Source organism: Melospiza georgiana, chromosome 5 (assembly GCF_028018845.1).
Source record: "Melospiza georgiana isolate bMelGeo1 chromosome 5, bMelGeo1.pri, whole genome shotgun sequence".
Classification (NCBI taxonomy): Eukaryota; Metazoa; Chordata; class Aves; order Passeriformes; family Passerellidae; genus Melospiza; species Melospiza georgiana.
Genome location: NC_080434.1, coordinates 25,361,956 through 25,386,797, shown reverse-complemented (window position 1 = coordinate 25,386,797; position 24,842 = coordinate 25,361,956). Strand labels below are relative to the sequence as shown.

At 41.1% G+C, this 24,842-nt stretch overlaps 1 protein-coding gene and 1 long non-coding RNA gene across 2 annotated transcripts in view; one reads left to right on the top strand and one right to left on the bottom strand.

The window, feature by feature from the left end:
* TECRL (trans-2,3-enoyl-CoA reductase like) overlaps positions 1-20,244 on the bottom strand; it is a 57,136-nt gene extending 36,892 nt beyond the window's left edge. The window contains exons 1-2 of the mRNA XM_058024745.1: positions 20,032-20,244; positions 6,652-6,703 (exon numbers count right to left, since the gene is read on the bottom strand). Coding sequence (XP_057880728.1) covers positions 6,652-6,703; positions 20,032-20,244 — 265 coding nt within the window. The remainder of the gene's footprint in view (positions 1-6,651; positions 6,704-20,031) is intronic.
* Positions 9,799-18,973, top strand: LOC131083787 (uncharacterized). The gene is made up of 2 exons (XR_009114478.1): positions 9,799-9,876; positions 18,675-18,973. It is a non-coding gene; the product is annotated as an uncharacterized LOC131083787 (long non-coding RNA).
* Positions 20,245-24,842: the final 4,598 nt, after the last annotated feature.

Sequence of the window (24,842 nt, the reverse complement as noted above, 5' to 3'; positions counted from 1 at the left end):
CATAACTCCTATTGGTCAAGTCTTAAAGACCTAAGTCTTAAACATCACATTTATTTCAGTGCTAATCAGGAGACTTCAAAAGTCCCAGGGGACTTTCTAGCTTTTATGATTCTCTTTTGAAGACCAGAATGCTTTAAACATCTGTCTCTGAAAGTCTTATTTAAAGTTCCCTGTGCCCTGCTTCTAAATCAACTTGGCGAGCCAAACCTCCACCATAGTTTCCAAATTAAATAATAAAATATTGTTGCAACTGTGTATGTATTTCAGAAAGCAAAACCTCATGGGTACCTGATCAGATGCTTTTCAGACTGCTGCATTATCTCTTTCTCCACAACTTATAGTGAGGTTCAAGTGCTCAGCAGAGAAATGAGCTTGCAGATGCCTGGTCTGGTGCTCACTCTCACTGTTGTTGTCTCAGCAGCCCAGCTAGAAATGTCCAAATGCAAAATCTGGGCCTTGGCAGTGACCAGAGACATGAGTTGGGCTTGAATGGGAGGCTTATGACCACAGCTCAGGATGCACAATAGTGTCTGTGAAATGCACAGAACCTTCTGGAGGGCATATGCCATGGGCTCCATGCATTGTCTGTCCCTTTTGGAACAATTCCAGAATAATTTTCTCTGAAATTCCAACACAGAATGGGGTGTTGGGTGTGTGGTGCCTGAGTATAAGGTAAACCTTCATTCACTCTGAAGATTAAAATCATGAGGTTAACTCAGTTTGGCTTCTCCTTTCTTTTAACAGTGTTAGGTCAATGATGCCATTCTCATTTCCTGACTGGCTGTTGCAAAGGAGTGAAAAAAAATCCCATTCAATTCAATTATTTTGACAGCCAAGCCATCAATTCAGGTCACATGAATCTGTATCAGCAGACAGACTCCTGTATTTTGTGTGGAGAGAATTGCACAGATATGTCACAAATAAGCTGAGAGGAGGTCGTCCTCCTGATGCTTCTCCCTGCACAGGATAGAAATTAAACTGCTGGACAGGCTGGTTTTGTGACTAAAACCCCATCCTGAGGCAAGAACTCTGATAATGCTGCACAGGCAGGAAGCAATTTACTCATGGCTGAGATCTCTGATTGTGAGCTGGGAAGGAAGAGGGTAGCAACCAGTTTGAGTTTTGTGGCAGGAGCTGTTGCTTACTTTGTGCTTAGAGCTGGAGAGCAAAAAGTAAAGAATTCCAGAAGATATAAGCCTCACAGTAGCAGAAACAAGAAATTCAAGGAGTTTCTAATAAACTGGGTTGTATTGACAGGTATAGAGAAGTAAAAAGATCTTAGAATTGTGTCATTTGAGGGATACTGAAATTCATCAGGAGCTGCCATCCTATTGATCTCTGCTCTGTGACTAAGACAAAAGAAAAATAAATTATAAATATAGGATTAAATAAATACCGTGTTTCCTCCTAATCTAGTAATTTCCATTTACAAAGTCAACCCAGATGAATGAGCAATTTACACTGATGAAATCACTGTCCTTCTTAGGGCCCATTTGTAAGAACTGCCCATCCCCAGCCATTTGCCTTCGTTGTGTGGTTTCCAGTTGAGCTGTTATGAATGCAGAGAGGGGAGAATTTATGGAGAACAATACCTGGATGTGACTGCCAACCCAATGTGCTCTGAGAATCCATACTGGGGATGTAATGCTGGGCCTCTGAGCTCTGCAATCAGGCACTGCACAGCAGGACATTGTCTGTCCTCTGGAAAACTCCTTCATATATGGATTCTGGGCTAGTGTGAGCTACTTAGGACACAATCAGGGAGGAAGGAGTTTGAGATCTGATAAAAGCTATAGACTTTGTAGCTGCCTTTCTGTCCAGGGAGTGCGTCCAGCTCAAGGCGACTCATGGTGGGATCAGATCATTGCCCTCTTTCAAGCATTTTGACTTTCTCAAAGCCTGATCTCCTAATATAGGACAGAAGAAAGATCCCTGTGGAAGGCTCTGTGCCCTAGATATAACTTATTTGGGTCTCTTTGGTTTGTGAAACACATGGCTGATTGACAGGCCAGGACTATGAAGTCAGTTTTGCTGAGCCATAAATAGCATCATTCAGCTTCTCTGAGTCCCCAGCAGATGTATTCATCAGGCACATGAGTCTCTCCAGGCATCAAAATTGACAGATTTCATTAACTTTCTGCAACCTGAGAATCCAGCTGTAATAGACAGCGTGGAGGAATCAGAGGAAGTGCAGGTTCTCAGCAAGACTGTGTTATCAGACAGTCCTGATTACACAGAGCCGCCAGGCAAGGACTGGCTTAGCAGTCACTGCTCTCCCTGGTACTGCTCTTAATGACTAATCCCCACAGCATCCTCCCTCACCTCTCTGAGCCTGGCAGTTTAACATCACAGCCAGCCTCCAGAAGGGAATTACGGGATGCAGTACAGCCATCCTTTCCAGCAACAGCTCTGCATCTCTCTCTTGTGTGTCAGCTCAGGCCTGGCAAAATCCAGTTATTTCTGGTGCCCTTGCTATTGAAATCCTACTGCTAGGTGCACCTGACTTCTCAGGTGTCATAAAAACCAGGAAAGTTGCACATTCAGGGCATGAAAACCCTTAGCAGCCTTTTTAGAAAGGAGGAAAGAAAGAGGACTTCCTCCACTAAATAATTGTTTTTACTACTTCTTGTGCCTTGACCTGTGCTCACAAAGCCTGCCTTGTGATTTTTAAGTAATGAGGGATTCTCCTCCTTGCTCTTCACCCTGTCAGCTCGACTTCCCCTGTTCTGTGTTGTGAAGATGTGTTTCAGGGTTCTAGGTGAACAGGGACCTGTTGATTTTAAAACGCTGCTCTCCCTGCTGAGCACTGCCTGAACACTACTGATGGGTGATGGGATCTGCAGGGCTGCCAGTTCTCCTGTGGCTTCTGGGAAACATGCAGGATGAGAGCAGTAGGCAAAACCTGGCAGATGACTCCTAACACACTGCCCTACTGTAAGGAGGAGGCTGGAAGAGAGATTGGTCCCCTCATGAAGAATGATTTACACTTTTTCCTTGTCCTCTCTCTAGAGAAAAGCAACAGAGAATATAGCAGCAGCATTCCAGGGAACATGGCTCCCAGGATCACTACAGAAATACCTGTAAGGAGCAGTTATAAGATGGTATAGCAGGGTTCTAAAGTTTCATATTGTTCAGAAATTATGCTGTTTATTCTTGAGTGCCATCTACTGACAATTCCTGTCTTTATGATTTGCTTTCATTGATATTGCTTATTTTAAATGCCCTATATAACTTCTGTTAGCATAGATGTTCCTTATTCCCTGAGCACTATATTTCCCTCTGAGGACCAGGATGCCCTTGGCATGATGTTTTCTCTTGGACTTCCCTTTTTCCTTCCACCCATCACCAGGCTTCCTCCTTTCCCTGCCTGCTCCTCCTGCCTAGAGGGCCATTTCTGGCCTTCCCATGCTCACCCTTCTGGCTTCAAAATGTATCTGCAGCTGTGCTGTCCCCCTTGAGCAGGAGCTTGCCTCTATCAGTGTGTTACAGCACTGCTGAGATCTTATTTCCCCATTTCCTTTCAGTCCTTCCTCTTCTTTCAAGAGCTTTTTCAGCAACTTTCATGCAGTGACCTTGAAAATATTTAATGATCACTGACACCACTATATTATATATTAGGTGTTCTAGGAGTATTTTATTTTAGTTATGTGATACTTGAATTAGCATTATTATTACAGTTTTTCATTTTCTATCTGTAAGATTTCCTCCCCCAGCAGTCCAATACATTTTGCAAAGATAAAAATAAATTAAAGGTGAAAAGTTATTGCCAAGGACAAGAGCTCAGGAAGTTGAGCCTACAAGATATTTCTTCCTCCATCAAAAACATAATCTGTATAGATAAAGAAAATGCCAGGTAGCTAACTCATTATAAGCAACTGAGAAAATGGGTCAAGAGACTTTTTTCTTATACACTCAGTTTTTGGCTTGGTTCCATCTCTGCCAGCTAGCCAAAGGAATGAGGAAAATTCTAGTAAAATCTCCTAGTGCATGGCACCGTGCCTCAGACAGCTCAGCACCGTGGCCAGTGATACCCTGACACAGCTGCCACTCAATTTCAGCCAGAAAACATCAAGCTGTAAAAGTGTAGACATTTCTCCACAACAGGCTTATGCTGTGGAACTCCTTCCCAGAGGATTTTGCTGAGGTCAAAAACTGTAAGTAGGTTTAAAAAGGATTAGACAGATCCATGGTGGGCAGGTGTGATGTTTGCTATTAAGCATGACAGCCTGGCTCTAACATCTGTTCCAGAAAGCTCCATCCTGTGGAGCTGATGGCTGCAGGGGGCTGCAGCAGGGAATCTGCTGTGCCAGGCTGGCCCCAGTGGCTGCTGCCCATCCCTCCCATGGGCAGTGGCTACAGCAGCTGGGGGATGATTAAAAACAGCTTCAATCTGGACAGAGCCTTTGAATTCCCATGAAAATAGAACTTTGTCTTAAATGGTTATTCTCCACTGAGATCCCTGAATCTCCAGCAATAAAACTGGGATTGTGCCCCTGAACTCAACACCACAAAAAGCACAAGGTTAGGCCTTTCTGGGGCTCTTTCAGAAGAGACAGTTTTGCTGAAATGAGGGCTGAGGAGTATTTCAGTGTTTATTCCTGGACTTCTAAATCCATATTCTACCTTTTGTGTAAACACACATCCAAACTAATATTTGACTAACTTAGAAACTGCTTATCAGTAAGATGGCAAGTGTCACTTGCATCCCATTTCTTTTATTTTAATGACTTATAGCTTGTGCTGCAATTCATAATTCAGTCTCTTTCCTCCTTTCTTGAATCAGGCAGGAAAACCTGATCAGTGACAGAGATGACTCTTGTGAAATTGCTGCACAGGGGTTCCTCTCACTGAAGGGCTGACAAGATACCAGCTGAGGAGAAAGCTTAATTGCATGGGTGATCAAAGGAGAATGTACAAGGCCAGGGAGACTGCAAGGGGGTGTGCGTAGGAGAGTGTTTTAATGAGAGATTATAGGGGAACATGTGAGTCTGGCACACACAAAGTGACAGAAATGAATGCATGAGCCAGTACAAAATAGCATGCTAACCAAAGGCAGCCACAGATCAGCTTCAGCCCCTTCTCAGCCCTTGCCTAAGAGAACTGCATTCTATTAGCTGTCATCCCACTAACCACACAAAGAGAAAAAAGTGAAGGTTTGATCTTTGCAACTGGGAAAGGAGGAGTGGGGGGGGGAACCTCATGAGACAACAACATCCAGGCTGAACTGGAAAAGAGAGATCAAAGCAATGAGCTGAACTGAGAAGGGACACAGGACACTGATACAGTGTACTCCCGGGAATGGGATGAACTGACGTAAAAAATGAGAATTTAAAAAGCATTGAAGGCACTTGCCAGCCCTTCCATGTGCTGTAACACACTGCACAGACAGAGGTTTGGTTCATGATGTATGCTGTGCTTTCTTCTATGCTTATTGTCTTACTTTATACTCAGCTGCACTTACATCAATGGAGGCACTAGAGGAGTAAGATGCCTCTTAATATCAAAACAGGTGCCATTAAAATGGCTTATGCACAATCTCACATCATTTTAGCACAAATCCATTAAAAACCTCATTACAGTTATATTGGCATAAACCTCTGTGCCAGTGTTCTCCTACTGATTTAAACTGCATCAATATAAACCCAGTTTCAATTGATTTAAGAGATTCTAGGCAGAAGTGCACTGCATTTGACAAACTAATGGGAGGACATACTCTTATTGAAATATTAAAACTTCTGCACTCGATCTTTTCATATTCAGCGGTGTGGCTTTTGAACTTTTGCCATTTTGTATTTTACAGGCCCTTACAGGGAGGGAAAATAAGTAACTTTGGAGCAGTCAGGTTAACAGCCTTTCACTTCATCAGCTGAACCCGTGTGCAACCACAGATGCCTTAAGCTTTAGTGTTTTATAAAGTTATAAGGACACAGGAGAAGCATAATGCTTTTTCTACTTACCCTACTCTGAACTCAAGCATATTAGTGGCTGACAACCCTTTTTTATTTTTTTCCTGTAAAAGGCATCTAGCCTTTAGTTGAGCACACCCCTTTTTTTGTAGAAATAATGAAAGCTCAGTATCTAAGATGCCACCCACTGGACCAGGTTGCTCAGTGCCCCATTCAACCTGGATTTCAACCCTTCCAGGGACAAGACCTCCACAGCTTCTCTGGGCAGCCTGTGCCAGAGCTTTGCCTCCCTCACCAGAAAGAATTTCTTCTGTATATCTAACCTAAATCCAGATGTTATTTAATCACTCTGAGCTCATGTTCCCCACGACAGCAGCTTTCTGGTCCACATGGTCAGTTTATGACCACCATGAAGCAGTCTATTGTTACTCAAGTTTATCTAATATAACACTGGGAGAAGAAATGCAGTACTGGCCTTGAAATGACACTATGTAATGTTAAAAACAAGATAAAAACTACTGCCCCTCATGCATTGGCAGTGATAAATTATGCAGTTCTCTCCTTCCAGTCTCTCCCATCTGCAACAGCTACAATAGAACCTTAGTTCAAAAACAGTCCTTATTGAGCTCTGGAGCTGTCAGGCCACTCTCAGCTTTTGTGTGAGATTCCTGAAAAATAAATTTGACAATTTCTCTAAGCAAAATGCCTGTAACCATGTCTCCAGCCTGGTAACCATAGTACTTACATGCTTTGTGGAATTTGTGTTTCACATCAAGAACGGTAGATGCTGGAGGTACCTGGAAAAGAAAGCAAAATGCATGCAGATTAATTCTTCTTCCTTCTTTACTTTGGGGTCCTTCTCCACCCCTCCAATGAAGAGATGCTTAAATTTGTCTGCAAGTCCTTCGGGCTAAAATGAAAAAAAAAACCAGCAAATTTGTTTTCACATGTTGGTATGTCATTAAGGATTGTCCAAATTTGAATTATACATCAACTGGACCACCTCTGCTTGGTCGATGGAGGGGTAAAATCACAAGGGTCAAGAGGGAAAGCTGCTGGCCCTGCTTGATGCAGTAATTGCCCCCTAGATCAAACTAGTGGGAAAACTTGAAGGGGGTTTAGCTTTAATGTTAGGTTCAAGCATGCTGAGGTCCATGTCCTAGGGACATGAAAGGGTTCTCTGGAGGGGGCAGTAGCAAAAGTGGTAGGTTCTGTCCTTTCTGCCTGAAATGAGTTTGCTTCTGCATGCTTTTGTTCATGTGCACTGAAGCAATTTCAGTATCACAGTTTTAGAGGGCAGTCTGGAGGCTTTTTAAGCTCTATTTTAGTATATATATTGATTTCTTAATATACTTTGGTACAAATTACCTGAGAAACACGTTTAGAATTTACTAGAGCAAAATACTTGGATTTGCCTTTGTTCACAAGGAAAGGCAGTGGGACTCCTGAGGAAGTAGCATGGTGAGCTACTTATTAGTGGATTGTGACAATAACCATGCAAACAAGTGGAGAAGAATATAAGAAATTCTCCTAGTAGAGGTCATTTAGCACCTTAATATAGGCTGTTTTGTTGAAAAGACAGAGTTTGGAGAATTACTGATGCAACAAAATAAAATTGCTGACTCTAAAGCAACAAATCAGTGCAGAAAGAAAAGTTTACTTTTATGTATTTTGACACCCCACACAAATATACAGTGTGTGTGCTTTTAGTAGTTATGAGTAACCCAACTTGCTTCCAGTAATATGAACAGGCAGAAACCTCAATACAGATGTCAGTGATCTAAAGATGTAAAATGACACCTGTGCTAAAAGGTGCTTTACTTTTAGTAAAGTACAGATCTTTTCTAAGTTTTATCTTGGGTTTAGATGAGAACACTTTATTTTCCACATTTACAGAAGGTTTCACTGGGCATTTACAGAAACTGCTGTAAATGAACCTCTGCTTAAACCCTATCTTTTCTCTTTGATGTGGCTGCTAAGCAATGCCAGCTCCACCCAAATCAAGGCCTAGACTCCTTGAAACCAAGGATTATCCTTTTTCCCTGTCCCCAACACCCATATTGATCCAAACCATGCTGAACTGTATTAGGCCAGGCGAGAGTCACTGCCCTTGGAGACCCTTTTCTTCCTAGCTACACGAAATAATAGAAGAAGCCATTTTATCTTTCTTTGTTTAAAAAGGAAAGAAAATATTTTATCTGTAATTTTTGCACTTGGCACTTGAGCAATGCAACACCCAGTAGAACAGCACATCTCCCATAGTCTCTCTGTATTTTTCCTATCAGGTGTGCAACATCTGTGGACTTGGGGGAGTTATGTTCTCTAAAAATGTCTGAAATTGCTTTCTCACTCTTTGTAATCTCACACCTGTGAGGCCTGGAGCCCAGAATCCACCAGGTATGGGTGCAAGCTGTTAGCTGGCAGCCCCTATTCAGCATACAAGCCTGCAGACCCAAATCTGTCATGTGTCCTAGCATGGGCAGATGTGCAGGTACACAGGGCTGGCACTGCCAGCTGAAGGACAGGGGGAATGGTTTTTTCCGCTCTGATGGAGGATGAGCTGGCTCTCTAAATGCAGCATAGGCCACATTGCTGCAGGGCCTGCATCCCTACAGATCAGCACCTCACTGTGACAGGTTCTGGGATAGAGTAGCTAGGGCCAAGCCATGCTCTGGAGAGCTGATCAACCCATTGAGGCAAGGAAAGCTGAAAAACTGTAAAGCTTAGCACACTTAAAGAGCAGTGCTTGCTCAAAACAGAGCCAGGTCTCCATCTCTAGCTCTCCTGAGTATGTTTTGACTTCAGGGCAGAGCTGCCCTCAATCTGTTCAAAATGTCTAGCCAGGCCCTTGTTAGCAGCTCTACCTTTACATCCCTCTCCCTTTTTTTCATCCTGGGACAATCAGTCCTTTCTCCACTCTAAATACTGCTATGGCAGCAACGGGGCTCACATCACCTAACTTCAGCTATATTAAAAATTAATCCAAGCTCATGTTTTAGGTCCACTTGTGGCACCACCTACATGCCTCAGGTGTTTAGAAGGTACCAAGAGCCTGCAGTGTCCTGCTGCAGCCCAGGATTGGGTGAGTGTGCCCTGGAGCACCACACAGCATTCCCAACTGCAAGGGCCGTGCCCTGCACATCCCTGAGCGAGGCAGAGCTCATTAGCAGGACCCTGCTGTGCCTGGCCACATCCAAGCTGCTTTGGGCCAGAGCTGCTTTAAGCCCTGCCAGCCCATGGGCAGAGATGTGCTGGGCTGGAGAGTCATGGTCTGGCAGTTCTGCTCGGCTCCACACAGGCTGCAGGGACACTGGGAAGGCATGGAGCTCACATCCAGCCAGGAGGGCAGCAGGACACTTGTTTTATACCAGCCAGCTGCCTTCCAAAGGACCCTTCCACTCAAGACAAACTACACAGGTTGCCAGCTGAAGAATAACACAAATACTTTCCCCCTTCAGAATGGGCTGTGACACAGAAGAATCGCAGTGTCCTTTCCCAGGCAGAATAATGAGGTTATAGCCACAAAAGAATGAAATACATTTTTTTATGGTCTTGATAATTCTGTGTCCTTTTCTAAAGACCTCATAAAACAACCAGTGAAGTTATAGTTTCCAATATTGATCAAGGAGAAGATGGATGCTGAGACACCAGCTTACTACTAAGAGTGTCCTCTTCGTAGACCATTAATTATCTTTTGTTCTTTTCATTGTACATCAATACAAGGTAAGGGGTTGTAAGGACTGGGAAAGCATCTGTTCTTATTACCCTTTGTGCTAACTGAATAAAACATCCTGGAATATTTCACTGTAATTATTAGTCTTACTCTCCTTTCATTCTTTTGAATCATGTCTGAAAGTGTTATAACCCTTTCTTTCCTCTATTTCAGCACTTTACAAATATGCAAAGGCAAACCAGAGTGGGAGACCACCCTTAGTTTGTTCAAAGTAGGATGGATTTCTGCTCTTATTTGGTATGTATCTTCTACAATCTGATGGTCAAGCCAGCTTTTCCCTACAACTTCTTCACTTGTAGTCTAACACCTGATTTCAAGTGTAGACAACTTTCCAGTAAGTGACTATCCTGTGTAAGGTTCAAGACTACTTTCTTTTAAAAAAAATGTTATGAATAAATGCATATTTTACAGCTGTGGATTGCAGTCATTGCACTTTTCATTCAGAAAAATATTATTTCAAAATGTCAGATCCTGGTTTTCCTGTACTTTCACAGCCAGAAAACTTTTACTTTTCCATTTCAAGCAAATGGAAGTAAACTTTTCATTTACAGGAATTCCAGAATTAAAGGACCTTCTGGGTCATCCATACCAGTTCTATTCTTCCTTCAGACACCAATGCACAAAGCACCACATTTCTTTTTAAGATTTAAAATACCATGTTAGTATTTTATACTAGGACTGAAGAGCACTAAGTGGAAGATATTAAGGGAACTTAATGCTGCCTTTTGTGAGTGCAAGGTAATCAGATAGTTATCCATTTTCATACCAATTTCACATTTGTAAGTCAAGGAGCTATGCCAAGTCAGGTGGTCTGTATGTAATTGCCTCACACAGTTCTTGCACTAAAGGATTATTGTAGGGGTCAGAGGTCAGCAGAATATCAATAAAAATTTGAGTAATACAATTTCAGCAAATAAATAATCTTTCATTCAACATTTCTCCCTGAATACCTTTTTCTCTTTGGGACATGTCAGCACCACTGCACTGCTGAGTCACCTACTTTGTAACAGGCATTTTCCATAATTGCAGAAATTCAGAAATTCTCCCACTCCAGTTGCTCATTAACCACTGCCCCATCTTCAGCCAGAGTAAATTTGTTCAAAAGGGTGACATCAGTCTATTGCAGCTGAGGATCTGGCTGCAAGACAGATAACCAGCTAATGGGAAAGCCAGGTAATTTCCAAATTCAGCACTCAACAAATACTTCATCATTACTGCTTTTGCACCCTGTCCTTGCTTTGGGACCATGCTGTATTATAAAAAACCAGCAGCATTCCACAGAAAGTTAATTAGAAAAACACCTGTTCTAGCTGATCTGTGTGCTTTGTGAATTTGACTTCTAGATCAGATTTGCTCCTTCTTATTGTCAGTTTTCAAAGCCAGAATTAAAAATTGGGCACTGTTTTGTTTTAACCTTTCCCAGAGTGTCCCACACAGCTCTCTTGGTGAACCAGTGTGCTGGTCATGCCCAAGGAGATATAAATAAATGAGCTCACCATGGGCATGACGTAGAGGTACCTACATAGAGACAAGTGCTGTCAGCAGCTACACAAAGGCTTTATCTAGAGCCCAGTATTTTACTCAGCAGGCTGCAGTGAAGTGGCTACCAAACAGCCCAGACCTTCCAGAAGCAGCAGATATTCCAAATTACGGCTCAGGCTGAGGTGCTTTCCAGCACACGGACGTCAGCACAGGGCTGTCTCACTGAGCAATCTTCCAGATTATTTATTATCTGGTCACATGAACCTTGGCATATGAGATAATCTGACTGACTGACTAATATTTCCAGTGATTATGGGCCAAATTAGCTAAGAATACACAGAGCCACATGCTTGCTGCGTGCAGTCATGTCAATTTACACCAGCCAAGTTTGTCTCAAAAAATAATTTATTGTTTTTGTGCGGCTAGCTGGGTATTTCTATTTAAAAAAAAAAAAAAAACAAAAAAAAAAAAAAAAACAAAACAAAAAAAAAAAAAAAACAAAAAAAAACTTCTGTCTTTGCAAGAAACTGCCTGAAAAAGTGTCAGACACCAAAAAGAGCTTTTTCTCTCTCTGCCAAAGATGAGAGTGGAAGTAAAGAGAATGTGATTCATTAGCAGAGAGAAGGCATGCAGACTTCAACATGCACACCTATTTCTGAGCAAATCTGACAAGACTGGTACATCCCCATGCCCTGTGACCTTTCATTAAGGGGAGCTGAGTAAGGTTATTGTTCACCTCAGCAGCTGAACAGCAGAACCTGTCAGGAAGCCTCTGTCACAACACTTTTCTACCAGGGAAATAGAATTTTTCTGGATGTGTAAATTTGTGTTGACTTCAAATGTTAAAAATTGAATAAAAATTTATAAAAAAATCTGCTTCTGGCCCATGCTGGAAAATCATTTTTTTTGTGTTATATTCATTACTTTTTATTTCTCATCTGTATCGAACTTTCATTATTTCTGCATTATTTTATGACATATCGATGATGATAGCGCAAAATAATACAACACATGGCTCTCATGTCATTGAAAATAATCCAATAGGAAATAATATGCAAATAAATGCACTATTAAGTTGTAAAATAAATTGAACTTGAAATATTTATTGTGTCATAACAGATTGAAATATTTCAAAACTAATTTGTAATGTAATCTTTCCCAAATTCTACCTCATCAAAAATTCAGGACTCATTTTTTTCCACTGTCATTTTCAAAGAAAACAACATTTGGGATATGCACTTAAAACCAAAATTGTTGACAAAAATAAAGTAATATAAACCACAAATAATAAAATAAACTTTTAAAAAATTATAATATTTTATTAGAAATAAATATAGTACTGCTTTGTTGAACAAAGTATAAATAATCAAGAATAATAAGCACTAGTTTTGGCCCATACTTCTCAGGAATAAAGTGAGGCATAGGATGGTGTTTATGTTTTTTGTTGGGATTTTGATTGCCAGTTCTAGCACAGATAAAGCATATGGCTGAGATGTAGAACCTCTGAATTTGTCTTCCCTTTTCTATCAAATAGCAGTATAGATTTTTGTTTGCTTTTTTATATCTACACAAAATGCTAAAACCAAAAATCAAGAAGTCACCCAAGAAACTCAACCAATATTTGGCACAAGATGGTCACAATCTATTTGGGGAGCTGCATGAAGTAAAAAAAAAAAAAAAGTCAAAAGATCAACCAATTGAAAAGAAAAATCACAGAAGAATATAATTTGGGAAAAAAAGTGAGGAGGGGTAATAAAGCAGGTCCATGGAGGGGAGTTGGAAGCTGAGAAGCAGCAGAAAGGAATGGGAAGTGAGGGTGGTATATGAGAACAGCCAGGCAGCATCAGGTCTGTTAGAAATCCAAGTACTTTTCATTGTTCAATACCAAGTGCTTGCTGTGCTTCTGGTAGAGGTCCTCTGATTGCCACAATTTGTTCTTTTGAAGCACAAGAAATGTAGCTGCTAAGGAAGAAAAGCTCACATTTTAAGGACTTTTTAAAATCCAAAATTGCTTAAACACAGGCAGATACAAAAATAGCATTAACATGAACTGCTGGGTATTTACAGACCCATGACTGCATGGCTCAGGTGCTTTGTGAAGAATCACACACTGGATTTCAGAAAGGACCTGAAGCATGTTCTGATGGAGCAATAAATCATTTGCAGGAGTATTTTAATGCTGATAATGCCTGTAAGAGATGCCATTATGCACCTAACTTTCCATCATGGGCTGTGCTGTTAACTGTTAGACCAATAAAACACCTACTGCTCCCTAAGGTCTTGTCTTGCTCCAGTACCTTTATAATTTGCAATAATCTCTGAATTATCTCTGATGCAATAAGGCAAATGTGTGGCTGGGGTAAAATGTCATAACTTTGGTGGGAAAGAGGACATTTCCACACTGGCTCGGAATCTGTCTCCACAGATGCAGTTTTGGCAATATTCACTGTTCTCGTGGCATAGCTGGCTTTTCTGCTGGCCAGAATGCTCAGGAGGACTTGGAGCATCATCAGTGTCTCACAAATTCACTCTTGTTTTTGCTCAACTTTGAATGCAACTTTAATTTTTTTTAATATTTATTATATTTGCTTCTTTATTTCTTCCCCCAGGCTTAGACTTTTTTATCTAAAATAAGAGACGTATAAAATCTGTCATTTAAAGGCACTTCTAAGCTTTGATTGGAATCAGCTGAAGCATTAGTCATCTGTTGCAGCTTCTGTAATTCTTTAAATTATCCCTTTGCAAATGCTAAATGCCCTAGTTACCAGCTTCTCCCCTCCCCAGTCTCTCTCTTGTAGAAAAATCAAAGGCCATTTCTCCAGGTATTCCATTTAAAAAGCCATCTCACAGCAAGCAAAAAGTAATATGTATAGTTGCCTCTTTTCATCTGAAGCCATCCATATCTATATTGACATTAAAATTATGTGAATTTCTAGCAGAGCAGGAAGAAATAAGTGTCATGCATTGCTACAACAGAATTTGAATATGTTTACCTACTTCACCAAGTATAAGTAATAACTGAGGAGGAAAATACTACTGCCATCACTTCCAGCACTGTGGGCTGGTCATAAGAGTCACAGCTTACAGGCAAGAAAAGACACATATTTTATAAATGCACTTTTTCTCAGTGTACCCCAGCAGGGGCCAGATCCCCGTTGTGCTGGATGCTATGAAAATGTTCAGTGAAAGACACAAGTCACCATGAAATCCTCCTTCCAAAAGGAAGCTAAAAAAAGAGGTTTTCCACAGCAATAAGCCCACATCCTGCTGGTTTTGTGTCTGTGTCCCTTCAGCCATTTTGCTGTGGGAATTGCTGCTATGTGGGACTCAGCATCCATGTCTCACTATGGAAGCCCCTACTTGGACACAGCTGGTTATTCAGCCCCTTTTGACATCTCTGGCATCAGAGGTGGCACACCATTAATGAGAGATTGCTTTAATGAGAAAAATTATTATAAAAATCCTCAACATGAAATGAGACCGCTGTGGATGGTCACAGGTTCTGCTCGCTCTGCACAGAGAAGAATATACAGTCCTCTGAAGTGAAATATTAGAAGTGAAAGATTTAAGGGGAAAATACTTAAAATGGCCATGAAGGTATTAATCTCTTTCCTGGGAAAGGACTTCTTTCCTTTACTTCCCTAGAATGAGGCTAATGGGAAGAAGCTGACATTGGAGGCAATGTTCTGGTGCTGCAGAGAGCTCCTTCGCAGGGTTTCATTGCCTGCTTTAATGACTGCACTCGCTCACTAAAATGAATGTGGTATGTCTAACCTCCAAGCCATGATGTGAGGAGTTATTTTTATTTGCTAGAGCTGACTGTGCAAAAGAGATGACTGTTCTCCTCGGCTGCTCCCTTTCTGTGACAGGGCAGCAACCCACAGGCAAGAGTTAGAGATTTCTGATACCAGAGACAGCATTTCTGCATGCAAATGGCTTTGCTGATATGCCAGTGGAAATTCATTGCACTGTTAAGCCATAGCATGCAGGTACAAGCACACTGCTGCTTCAGGTGCTTTCCAAACAAACAAACAAATCAAAACAAAACAGAAACAAACAAAAAGCTTATAACCCCTTCAGAGAAAAACAGGCCTTTCAGAGCAATCAGAAAAAGCCCTAATTCACCTTTGGCAAAAGATGCAGTGATATACACACTGTAATATTTAACTGCAAGAAGTGGTGAGTTTGTGCAAGTGACTGGGTTGATGCATAGACTTGTGTGCAAGGGCGTTTTAATTCCCTAAAAATAACAATATTCCCATGACATTCATCGCAGGCATTGCACAGCAAACAATGCCTACAGCTCACAAACATACAGCTAGAAGTTCCTCCAGTGTGTACTGTGAGCCATAAATGTTCAATTATCACTGACTGGGTTGTACAAAGACATTCCAGTGGGAGAAGGCACTGGGTGGAGGATGGAGAGCTGGCTTCAGGAGCAGTAGGAAAGTAGCCTTCATTATTTTTGCAACACATCAAGGAAAGACGCTCCTCCTGCACATCTGAAGAAGAAAGATCTCTTCTGCAGGCCTTGGGAAGTGTTCTGAAAAGGGTGGAGGTCACTGCACAGCAGCCAACACCTGAGTTTGCACCTCTGTTTACAGCTTAACTTGCAAAATCGTGCAGCAAAAAACTACTGAGCTCTGAGGCTTTTGATGGGAAAAAGCTTTCTCTGCTGGTTTTTCCAGAGGTGATTTATTCTGTAAAAACTGTACTGTGTAACATTTCCTGCCCTAAAAGCAACTCATGCAAAGTTAATTACATTGCACTATGTTTGTGGGAAAATACATTTTACTACAAGTTAATTTGAAGAAAAAAATATTATACAATGAATGCTATAAAAGAAACAGTTATGAGTTGCTTTAACAGCGTTTGTAAATCAAATCACTGCACATCAATAATTTTAAAACCAACCTACATCAGGTTTTTGGAACAATGTATGAGGGAAACAGTTTTTGAGTAGCCATGTATTTTTCATAAGTTGTGGGTGGCAAAAAAAATGTGGGTTATTTGTTAAAAAGTACAAAAAGGAATTGCTTTCTTTCATTTATAAGACTTGATGATTTTTGCGTGTTCTGCTGTTTTCTGTGGCTTTTTGGGAGCAACACAGAAGCCAAAATCCTTAGACATTTTGTGATGTTTTTTAATGAAAAATATTTCTTTCAAGAAATCATTAATTACATGCTTTCCTCTTTACACAGAAATAGGAATTTCATCCATACAAATTAATAAATTGTGAGGAAGAAAGGGACTTTTGATTATCCAGGCTCACCTGCTTTTTTACACTGACCAAAGAAGAGGTTTATTCCTTGCTAAATACTTCTTTCACTCATTGAGCAAGAAACATGTATGTTTCATGTTTCAGCTACAGAATATCTTCACACAAATGCAGTATTGCTGTGCATGGCAAAGAGCTGAATGCTGGCCCACAAGACACTCAACTCCTGCTTACCATCCCTTGACTGTCAAAATATGGGCCAAATTTCTTGGCTAAATTTTTCTAATTGTGGCTTTCAGGCAACAGCTCTTGAGAGGCCTTTGCCTTTGGCTGCTTGGGTAAGAGCCTTTCTGCTCAGAAACATCCTCTTCTGGATCTGCCTCTCTGGGGAGTGGGGAAAAAAGAAGGAAAACCCAGGATGGTGTCCTGAAAAGTGGCCCTGACACCTGAACTCTTGTCCTGCCATGGGCAGCGTGTGGAGCAGCAAGCTGACTGTACACCTCCTCAAAACTTCAGTGCCTTGTCCCAAGACACCTCCTCTAAGCATTTATACACTGCTTTTAAGGACAGTTGTAGCCTAAGTTTTAATAACTTTCCCTACTTGGAGACTTCCCCTAGTTTGGGGACATTTTGTAGGATAACTGGGGAAATAAAAAAACCTGAAGCTGGTTTGTGATTCCTCCCCATCCTCCAAAATCAGAAGCCTCTCCTCCATGGCACATCACCTCAGAATTAATTTCAAGAGCAAATCTGGGGAAAGGATCTCACACTGCTATTATTTCTCTTCTAAATTCTTTAAGTAACTCACAGGAAAAGCTCATGTGCATCAAGCTACTTGCATAATGTCATAGCCATAGCAGAGAAAGTCCCCAGAGCAGGCTGACAATATTAAATAAAAGAAATTGTACTCCTATAAAGAATTTCATGTTCACAGCTTGCATGTGCAAAATAAGCTGCCACTGTTGCTGACTCAAGTGAATTTAAGTTTTGCAAGATTAGGTCATTTTCCTCCAAACCCAGCTCCTGCAGGAGATGACTATGAGACCAAAATCTCTGGGATTTCTCTCTTCTTCTGCTTCTTTCATTATTTTTTCTGTCTTTCCTGTTGTGGAAAAGCCTGCAATATGATGTGAGTGTGTTTTAAAGGCTTAAAAAACAAATACGTATTTATTCTGTTCCTTGAAGTTAAGGACAACCAAGAACTTATAATAACCATTTAATATATGTGAGTGATTCTTCAAAAAAATAAGATAGGAAAGAGAACAAAAGGAAATAATGCTATTTTTCCTTTTTAAATGGATAATTAATTCAGAGAATTAATTGTGCCAGATTCAAAACTTTTGGATTGATGCCAAATGATTTCTCAAAATGAAACAGCCAAACTCACCTTTTATAAATTCCTGATACTGCATTGAGGACAGGAAAATATTTCTTGCTAAATGCCAGAAGTAGTTAAATGTACCATAATTTTGCAGACTTTACAGAGCTCCCATTAATCTGAATGGGATTCACAGGCACATGCAAGGATCTCAGAGAAACTCAACCTCTTGGAAGCAGCTCCTGGTGTTTAATCACAGAGCCTTAAGCATTGAGTCACTCTGCCTGAGTTTCTGTTGGGTGGAGAAAGAAGGGATTCTTCTCTCTGCCATTATAATAAAATTTTCCCCTTCAGATTTATTAATCTGAGAATATTACAAATGCATTTGCTAAATTATAATATTTTGAACGACTAACAATATGCAATAAGAGTCTAAATACATGCATTTTAAAATCTATGGTTCCTATTCTCTCCTCTTCTGGTAAGCAGTAATTACATGCAAACCCAAGAAATTAAGTTAATCATAACCATCTCACAAACAGGAAACAGGCATTAGAAGTGTCCTGTTGGGCCTGTACCAGTTATATTTAATTAAACAGAAAATGATGCATAATCCAGTACACCAGTGTCTTGTTTGCTCTAACAACCAACTGAAATTAAGTTCACCAATACTAACAAGTGTTCATGAAAGCAAGGAACTCAACTTCTGAAACTTCAGGGTTGGCTTAGAGATTATCACAGCAAATAAAGTGACTTAAACAGCCAGGTGAATGAGCATTCAGAAACCAAATTCCTTAGGCAGTCTTGGAAATCTCAGCCTTGTACTGTACCTGTACCAATTCCTTGATACTGTGCCAAAAATATTTTTTTAAAAACCCATACTTCTGGGTTTTTAAAAATTGAACATATATTTCTGTTTCTGAGCAGAGACTTGCAGCTGCTACCCTGTGTGTATTTTACCTCTGAATAAAGAGTACTTAGCAATTACCACTCATGTCTCTCTTTTCACCACTACAGGGGCAGAGTCCATGGTTTGGAGCAGGTGTAGAAAATCTTCAGGGTCAGAAAAACTCAGAATAAAGATTAAAACACAGGTCTGGCATCATCCCAGCAGCATGGAAGGATTCCTGAAACGTGGCTCTCTGCCTAATGCTGTTTCTGTACTACATGTATTTTAATGCTATTATAGGAAAGCCCAAGATAAGAAACAGATTTGTCTTTCTTTTGATCAAAACCCAATTCTAAATGTATGTAGATAAACTAACAACTGTGTAAATATCATTCAATAAAGTAATGTGAACGCTACCATCAGAATTGTTATTAATAGTAATCTTATTTTTTTGACCATTTTGTGCATGTTTCCTCTTTGGCTAGGTTAGAAAAAATAGCAAAAATTATTTTGCCCCATTAAGAATTAAGAAATGAGACATTTACCTTTAACTAGGGACACAAATTGCAAAATCACCCTTTAAATTACCAAGAACACTGGAAATCTGGTAGTATTCTACCCTGCATATTTCAAAGGCATGCAATTGAACATTTGAAGCAAACTTATCTACCTGTTCCAGCTGTTGCCAATGAGGATAAGGGATTTTTTTTTCTAGAGAAACATTAAGTCAGAAAACACCACTAATTTACTGAAAACTCCATAGGCTAAATAGATTGGGATTCCCATTTTCAAGGCATGAAAGAGACTAACTCTTTCACTGAGGGACAATGACTCATGAAAACTGTGATGAAAATATTTATGAAGCGCTTTTAGCTGTTTTTTATGAGTTCATGAACTTCCATTCTACCCAGTCTTCTCATCCTATTTATGTAATTTGGCTGTAGTTTATATTTTACTCACATATTAAAACAAACAAACAAACCAAACAGAAATTCAAAACACCTCTTTTAGCGGTCTTTTAGCTAAGACTGTCTTGTTTTAAATGAAAATTTGTTTAAATTTCCAGGTCCAGCCAGTCTAATAAGCAGGGCAGAGCTGAGTACATTTAGGTACCAGCAAGCACTCATAGTTTTGCAGAGATGGTAGGCTTTACAAACGCATTAAAAATGAGTGTCCATTCTGAAACAGATGTTTAAGTGTCGTGCTCTGAAATAGACACTGTGATCTAAGTGTCAAGAGTCAGCCCAGGGACGGAACTTCGAGCCCACAGAGCTTCCAAGAGGTCTAAAACAAACCAGTGCAGGATTATTTGTAAAAATGCTGGGGAAGAGCAGCCCGGGGTTATGACTCACAAGGAATTCTTGGTGACTCCCAGAGAAAGGAATGAAAGTACTTCCACTACAGAGCAGGACCACAGCGCGCCGAAGGCAGAGCGGCACCATGCGAGCCAGGCGCAGCCCCAGCGCGCTGGGATAACGCACTCACCTTGTCCACAATGCAGATCTGCCTCTTGCTCTGCACATCAACAATCTCTACTTCAAAGTAGGTGATTTTCGAATGCTTGAGCGCCGGCGATGGTTTGATTTGGCCAGCAGAGAGCACCAGCTGGGACAGGTTGAGGAAGGAGCGAGAGTCATTGTGAGCCATGGGCAGAGCTGCTCCCTGGGCCGCGGGGTCCCGGCTCTGCCTCTGCAGCATGCTGAGCCCCGGCAGCAGCGATCCTCATATCAGCAGGGGACAGTTCCAGGGGGAAATGTGTCCTCCCTGCTGCAGTTAAATACAGCCACGGAGCGGCCAGACACAAAAGGTCAAGTGGCATTCCATCTGAAGTGTGCTGGCTTATTTAGCAGGAGTGAAAACAATGGCTCTGTAAGCCATGCCTATATTTAATCTGCTAGCGTGATGTCCTGTGTTGCTGCTGCTGCTGCTTTCTTATTTTCTTTTTTTTTTTTTTCATTTTATTTAAACCAGCATTTGAAACAAGACATCCTGAAATTCCCTATTAGCAGACATCAGTTCCAGAGCCCCAGAGGAGCAACCAGAAATGAGTGTAGTAAATCCCACTGTTACCTACAGAGACAGATGTTTAAAATGTCCATGCACACACACATGTATAGGTATGTCACTTGTTCTAGAATAATCATCATCAGATGCCATCTATTCTAGAAATATCTACTAACAAAATAGCATGAGCAAAATCATGCTCATCAGCAAAATTTAGGGGATACTTGCAAATATCTGCTTGGCTTTAGCACTATGGATTTTCTGGTACTTAATACCTTTCCCTGGCTTTCCTTACAGTTCTGCCAGGGAAAATCAACTGAAGAAATTGAAATTATAACCTTAAAGGCATTCATTCAGGGCTTGGATCATTTCACTACTTTCTTATTCTTTCCTGACAAGTTTTACAATACAAGTCTGCAACAAAACAAAAGCAGCTTTAATGGTAAGAATAAAGACTACATAAAACAACAATTTTTCTCTGAAGCAGCTTCCCCAAGCCTTGTTTAAACTTCATTTCTCCATGTATGGCTTTTTAATAGGATTTAACAGAACTAGCAGCACTTTTCCATCCTGAAATTCTCCCTAAATTTCCCTGGGCTGCCTAGGATTACAGTGTTAGAAGGGCACCATGAGTTTCTGCAGACAGCTCTTTCCACAGAGTAAATTCTGAATACATTTCTCCATGGTAAAATCCAGGGAAAACTACAATCACTATTACAAAAATCATATGGGTTTGCTACACTGAGGAAATTAATTAAGTGAGAAAAAGCTTCCACAAAGTAAAAGTCACCACACAATTAATCTCCACTCTGGGGATGCAGGGTGGAAACAGAACAGGTCTCTTTTCTCTAATTCTGCTATAACTTAGAGAAAATGTAGTGGTTCTTTAGCCATAGTTCTGACTAAAGGAGCTAACTCCAACTCATAGCTAAGATGCTTTATGCCCACATGACATAACAAATTTTGAAGCAGCCTAGACTGAGAGAAAAGCCCCCACTGCTTGGTGATGCAGACATGCAGCCTTGGAATGCCCTCCCTGCATTTGTTAATGGAAAGCACAGACTGGGGGAATGCAGGTGTGCAACAATATTGATCCCCTACTACAAAAAAAAAAAAGCAAAACAGGATTAAATTTTGACTATACTGAAATCAGCTAGTGTCTTGGCATTGGTGCAGAACAAGCCAGCACCTACAGGAAAAAAGCAGTTAGACTTGATTATATCATATGAAAGAAATTCACCTGTCTCTGAGGTTAGAGGAAAGGAGTTCAAGCAGCCATCACCTTGGTGGAGTCACTACAGCAAGCAGAAATTTTGGTATAAGCTAGTCACAACAGGGAGAATGGCAAATTGTTGTCTTACTGTAAGGGTCTTGCTAAAAACAGCCACCTAAACACCACAGAACACACAGGTCCTAAAATCCAAGTGTGAGATACACTTATTTGTATGTACTACTCTAAAGAAACTGTACAAACTGCTGTACAAGGGATGAGACAAACTGATACAATATCCCCTTTTAGCTGTAAGATTTATATGAATAAGTGAGCTGTAATTGCATATATTAATAAATTTCTAAATTTATTTCAATTCAAAACCCATAAAGAATAATATTGATCATCAAGGCTAATTTCTGTGTATATAAAGGAACTGGTGTTGCAGTCATTACTGCAAGTATATTTATAACACTTAAAATTATAACATCTGAGCTGCTGCTGCTGCTGAGAAAAAAAGCTTTTGATTTACTGCAGACATTTAAATGATCAGAATTTTATTACTGACCAATGAATGCCTGAATATCTGAATCAGTTCCAGGAAAATGCTTACAAAAATATACTCCTATTTTTTGCAATCCAAGTTAATCATTTGCAATTTTAATATTTTGATGAACAACCATCTTTACAGACCCAAACACTTTGGTGACATTAATTGGAAGAGCTTTCCTAAAGGTGGCTGGCCCTTTTCCTCCCTCTATTGTATTATGGATTTAGGATCAGACTGCAGCAAATGCAATGCTTGCATATAAGGTGGATGAGAGCTACTCTACCAAAAATAATCAGGGATAGAGTTACCAGTGATAACCCAAGCTCAAAAAGGGAGATGAATAAAAGCTGTGATGGTTTTGCCATTATTGTAACAAGTGCTACACTTTCTTGAAATGGCATCAATGGGTTTGGATGTTCCAGCTCAGTGTGAAGCCATCCAGCTCATTCTGTGTGGAAGGGAAACATTAATTACTGGGCAGAATGCACATCTTTCCTTTCAATGCCTTTATTGTGGCTCATCTCAGCCCTCAGCACTGGAGATGGGCAGTCCCAGCACATAAGTGATCAGCCCTGTGGTGAGATTTATTGATCCTCTTTACACACTACAAGGTGCTGTCCCCAGGGCTGTGGCAGGGCTGGCAGCCAGCAGCCACCCAGCCCCTGACCTCAGCTTCATTCTGGGACTCTGAGAGGAGTCAAAGAGCACTCAGCAAGAATTAAATCATCTCTGACAGCTTCAACTCACACTGAGGTTCAGGCCATATAAGGGGCTGATATTTTGGAGGGGCCACAAGAATGGGCATCACTCTTCTCCAAGTGTGGCTCTGCCTTCTCTCCTCCCTTGGCACTCAGCTCACATGAGCTGTTCTGGAAACAGGCAGGCACTTGGTTTAGCCTTCCTTCCAAAATGCACTTTTTTGAGGAGGAAGAGAATGCCTGCCCCCAAATCACACAGCCTGGTTAATACAACTGATGGTATTTTCAGAAAGAAAGTTACACCTCTAAAGGATTTTTTTCACCCTTCTAATCAATATCTGGAAACAAGTATCAGCCTGTGCTGGTCATGACAAAACAGGCAACAAACCACTGGTCAGGGGCTAAGACTTAACATTCAGTTTCTGCTTTTGACATTGATTTCCTGTGAGGTGTTGGGAGAGCCGCTGTTTTCCTACTTTTCCCTCCCTATTCCACATGGCATCCCTGTGTGAGGCTCTCTTGCACTCTGCATTTTGGAGACAGCCTGGCACAAAGGGACTTCAAAAGATCCCCACCGGGGCCTTAAGGCGCTTCTGAAGTTCCCCTTCATCTCTGGTGATGTTTTGAGCTCCTCCTTCCCCAGTGAATGGGCCATCTCCTTTCAGCCTGCAGAATGTCAGCTGCTAAGTCAGCAGCAGAGGGTCACCTCTGTCAGCCCAGATGCTTGTCAGCAGCCCCTCACATGGCACCTTTTTATCCCACACATTTGGAATGCTTGGCAGGACCGGGGTTATTCCTTTCCCACAGACAGACACACAGCTCCAGAGCCCAGAGTATGTGGGGTTCAGAACCACAGGTCATGGAATCTAAAACAAGGCAGATTGCCAAGGACACACTTACCTCAGTGTGCCATTTTTGGAGATTGTGCCCTTTGTCTTGCTGGGGAGGGAGATCTGCACCTGTGTGTTCACATGGTCCTTGGGCTCACACCTTTCCCAGCAGCTGTGCAGCCCTTACACCTGGAATTGTGCTTGATCTAACCCCACTGTTAACATCTCCCTGTCAGATTTCATGTTCTAAGGGCCAGGCAGGGGTGTGGAGCTGCTCTTCCAGTGCATTTTTATTGAGCTGTCCAAGAAAGGATTTAAGAACCTGATCTAATTTGCTTATTTGGAAGAACGCTGACAATAATTTGTGTGTCTGGCTTCTGGCTTCATCTGGCAGAGAGCTTAGGAATAGATTTACCAGATTACTTGGGGGGGCTACTGCATTTAAATTTTTGGTTTGATTCTGCTACTCATAGCAATTAAACAACAACTAGAATGTATTTCTGAAGCATTGCAGAAATACAATTTAGGCACGAGCCTGCCTGATAGGGGAAAAAAAAATACCAACAAAAACCACTGTACATGAACCTCTGGCATTTATTTGCCTCACACTCCTACCTCAGAAGTCATAGAATCAATTTAAAACATTCTTTCTACATGCTTGCACACAAAAATGCCACTTAGATGCAGCTCCACAGGATTCCTACTAAAACAACTCAGGTAATTTCATTTTCTTTCTTGAAGTCTCTTAATTAAGTAGTGGACAAGAGAAAGGCGCAGAAGGAGAGTGTCCTGACTAACACTAAACAATCCTAAAGCTATTTTAAATAATGCTGAAGTCAGGACTAAACCCCACCAGCCAGGGGCCAGGGTAAAAGTGATATACACCCATGTTCCTCCTCTCCAGCTGCACTGGCAGGGCTCCTCAGCACAGATGACAACCTTGCTGACCCTGTGAGCTGAGCAATGGAAACATTACATGGCCACAAGCCACAAGCCTCAGGCCA